This window comes from Etheostoma cragini, chromosome 23 (assembly GCF_013103735.1).
Source record: "Etheostoma cragini isolate CJK2018 chromosome 23, CSU_Ecrag_1.0, whole genome shotgun sequence".
Lineage (NCBI taxonomy): Eukaryota > Metazoa > Chordata > Actinopteri > Perciformes > Percidae > Etheostoma > Etheostoma cragini.
In genome coordinates this window covers 6,339-9,299 of record NC_048429.1, presented here as the reverse complement: position 1 = coordinate 9,299, position 2,961 = coordinate 6,339, and the positions used below count along the sequence as shown (strand labels likewise).

At 40.6% G+C, this 2,961-nt stretch overlaps 2 protein-coding genes across 2 annotated transcripts in view; both read left to right on the top strand.

Annotated features, from left to right (window-relative positions):
* The window catches only part of LOC117939021 (GRIP and coiled-coil domain-containing protein 1-like), a 1,915-nt gene extending 1,721 nt beyond the window's left edge, over window positions 1-194 (top strand). Inside the window, exon 5 of the mRNA XM_034864065.1 lies at window positions 140-194. Coding sequence (XP_034719956.1) covers window positions 140-194 — 55 coding nt within the window. The remainder of the gene's footprint in view (window positions 1-139) is intronic.
* A 388-nt stretch (window positions 195-582) lies between these two features.
* Window positions 583-2,961, top strand: part of lta4h (leukotriene A4 hydrolase) — a 6,339-nt gene continuing 3,960 nt past the window's right edge. The window contains 3 exon segments of the mRNA XM_034863737.1: window positions 583-779; window positions 2,186-2,316; window positions 2,421-2,684. Of these exon segments, the coding sequence (XP_034719628.1) occupies window positions 633-779; window positions 2,186-2,316; window positions 2,421-2,684 (542 nt within the window). The 5' untranslated portion in view covers window positions 583-632.

Sequence of the window (2,961 nt, the reverse complement as noted above, 5' to 3'; positions counted from 1 at the left end):
TGTTGTCATGGTGGCTGGGATAAGTAGATGTTGTATTGTTGTTGTTATAATAATAATAATAATTATTGTTATTAATATTATTGTTGTCATGGTGGCTGTGATAAGTAGATGTTGTAGTGTGATGTCACAACTCCTCCAGTGATGCAGCAGCACGGCGTTTCCATAGCGACGGGGATATTAATATGGTGATGTGATGTTTGACTCATTGAAACAAATAAATGTTGAAGATGGACGAGTTTCTGTTTTATCATGTTTTATGTTTTTTCATCAGCACGGAGATATAGAATACTACTAATAATATATAATACATATTACACTAATATAGAATTATATATAACAATATGAATTATTTTGTCTATTATTAAGTGTGTGTGTGTGTGTGCGCTTGCTTATGATATTATTTGATGTCATTATTATCATTGTTATTATTCTTGTTGTTGTCTTGTAGATGATAATATTCATAAATTCCTTTCAGTTGTAAAAGAGCCACTACTGGTACTCAACTATTCCCGTTGAGTACCAGTAGTGGCTCTTTTATTTTGAAAAGGCGTCTGCCGGATGTGCGCCCAGCGTGTTCCGGTGTGTATGAGCGTGTGTCGGCTCAGTGCTCCGTTGCTACCGGACAGATCACCATGGCGGACCCGAGCTCCTTCTCCTGCGTCACCAGCTGCGTCACCAAGCACCTGAACCTGGCGCTCGCGCTGGACTTCGAGCGGCGCGTGATCAGCGGAACCGTGGCGCTCACCGTGGAGGCTCTGCAGGACCGGTTCTCCGCCCTGGTACGGTACCGGACCCGGGGCTCGGGGGACGCTAAGCTAACAGGCTAACTCACTCAGAAACATAGATGGGGAACTAGCTCTGTGATTGGTGCATCCTTATCATAATAATAATAATCATAATAATAATCATAATAATAACACCCAGATCTAATGTAAGATCTGCTGATTGATTGACCACGGTGGTTCTGAGTAGTGTGTGTGAGAAAAATATGTAAGTTTTGAACATATTTGTTAATTTAAATCTAACGTATTAATATCAAAGATGAATTTATTCATAAGATGAAAAACAACGCCACACTGAAGGTTATATAACTCTAGGTAAGGTAGCGTCAGGTGTCATATACCTGACATATACCTGACATAAACCTGACATATACCTGACATAAACCTGACATATACCTGACATAAACCTGACATAAACCTGACATATACCTGACATAAACCTGACATATACCTGACATATACCTGACATAAACCTGACGTAAACCTGACATATACCCGACATAAACCTGACATAAACCTGACATATACCCGACATAAACCTGACGTAAACCTGACATATACCCGACATAAACCCGACATAAACCTGACATAAACCTGACATATACCTGACATATACCTGACATAAACCTGACATATACCTGACATAAACCTCACATAAACCTGACATAAACCTGACATATACCTGACATATACCCGACATATACCCGACATATACCCGACATAAACCTGACATATACCTGACATATACCTGACATATACCCGACATAAACCTGACATAAACCTGACATAAACCTGACATAAACCCGACATAAACCCGACATAAACCCGACATAAACCCGACATAAACCCGACATATACCCGACATATACCCGACATATACCCGACATATACCCGACATATACCTGACATAAACCTGACATATACCTGACATAAACCCAACATATACCCGACATAAACCTGACATATACCTGACATAAACCCAACATATACCCGACATATACCTGACATATACACACAGACACACACACACACCCCACACTAATAAATGAATATGAATGAATGAAACTTTATATTTTATTGACATTTAGGAAGAATGTGACGAGTTATGTAACACTGGACTTTGATTGGACGTGCAGGTGTATCACTGACTCAGCAGGTGCCTCCTCGTTAATAAAGTTTTATCTTGTCAGAGTTTGACATTAATGGCAGAGCCTAGTTAATAAAGTTTTAGGAGAGTGTTAATAAAGTTTTATCTTGTCAGACTTTGACATTATGGGCAGAGCCTAGTTAATAAAGTTTTAGGAGAGTGTTAATAAAGTTTTATCTTGTCAGACTTTGACATTATGGGCAGAGCCTAGTTAATAAAGTTTTAGGAGAGTGTTAATAAAGTTTTGTGTGGGCAGACGTTGGACAGCCGGGACCTGCAGGTTGTCTCGGTGAGCGCTAACGGCCAAGCGGCGCGCTTTACGATGGGCCCTAAACACACCTTCAAGGGGACGCCACTGAACATCACGCTGCCCTTTGACCTCTCCAGGTACCTCGGGCTTTTCAAAATAAAACATTTAACGTTGTTGTTTTTAACGTTGTTTTTGTTGTTTTTAACATTGTTGTTTTTAACGTTGTTGTCGTGGCGATCAGAGGGCAGCATGTGATCGTGGAGGTGACCTATGAGACGTCTCCGGGGGCGACGGCGCTGCAGTGGCTCACACCTGCTCAGACTGCTGGGAAGACACAGCCCTACCTGTTCAGCCAGTGCCAGGTGGGTTCTCTCAATAAAGCTTCAGACATTCAATCAGCGGGAAGTTGAGACGTAGCACGTGTGGTAACGGGGGTTCGGTTATGTCATAATTACGAGCAGATGTCAGGAAGTTGAGACATTTTACGTGTGGTATCGTGTGTTCGGTTATGTTAGGAAACACTTTCTTCTCTTTTCTTCTTCCTGTTACAGCTGGCCCAATAAATATGTGTAATATTATTAGTAATGATGCTGCAGTGTGTTGCTAATGCTACACATGATTGGATGTATCGGAATAGAATAGTACACACATCATTCTCCTTGAGGGACCGTAATAATAATAATAATTATTATTATTTACATAGAGGTAAAGTAGTGATTATATACATGGAGTCTGGTGGGTAAAGTAGTGATTATATACATGGAGTCTGGTGGTAAAGTAGT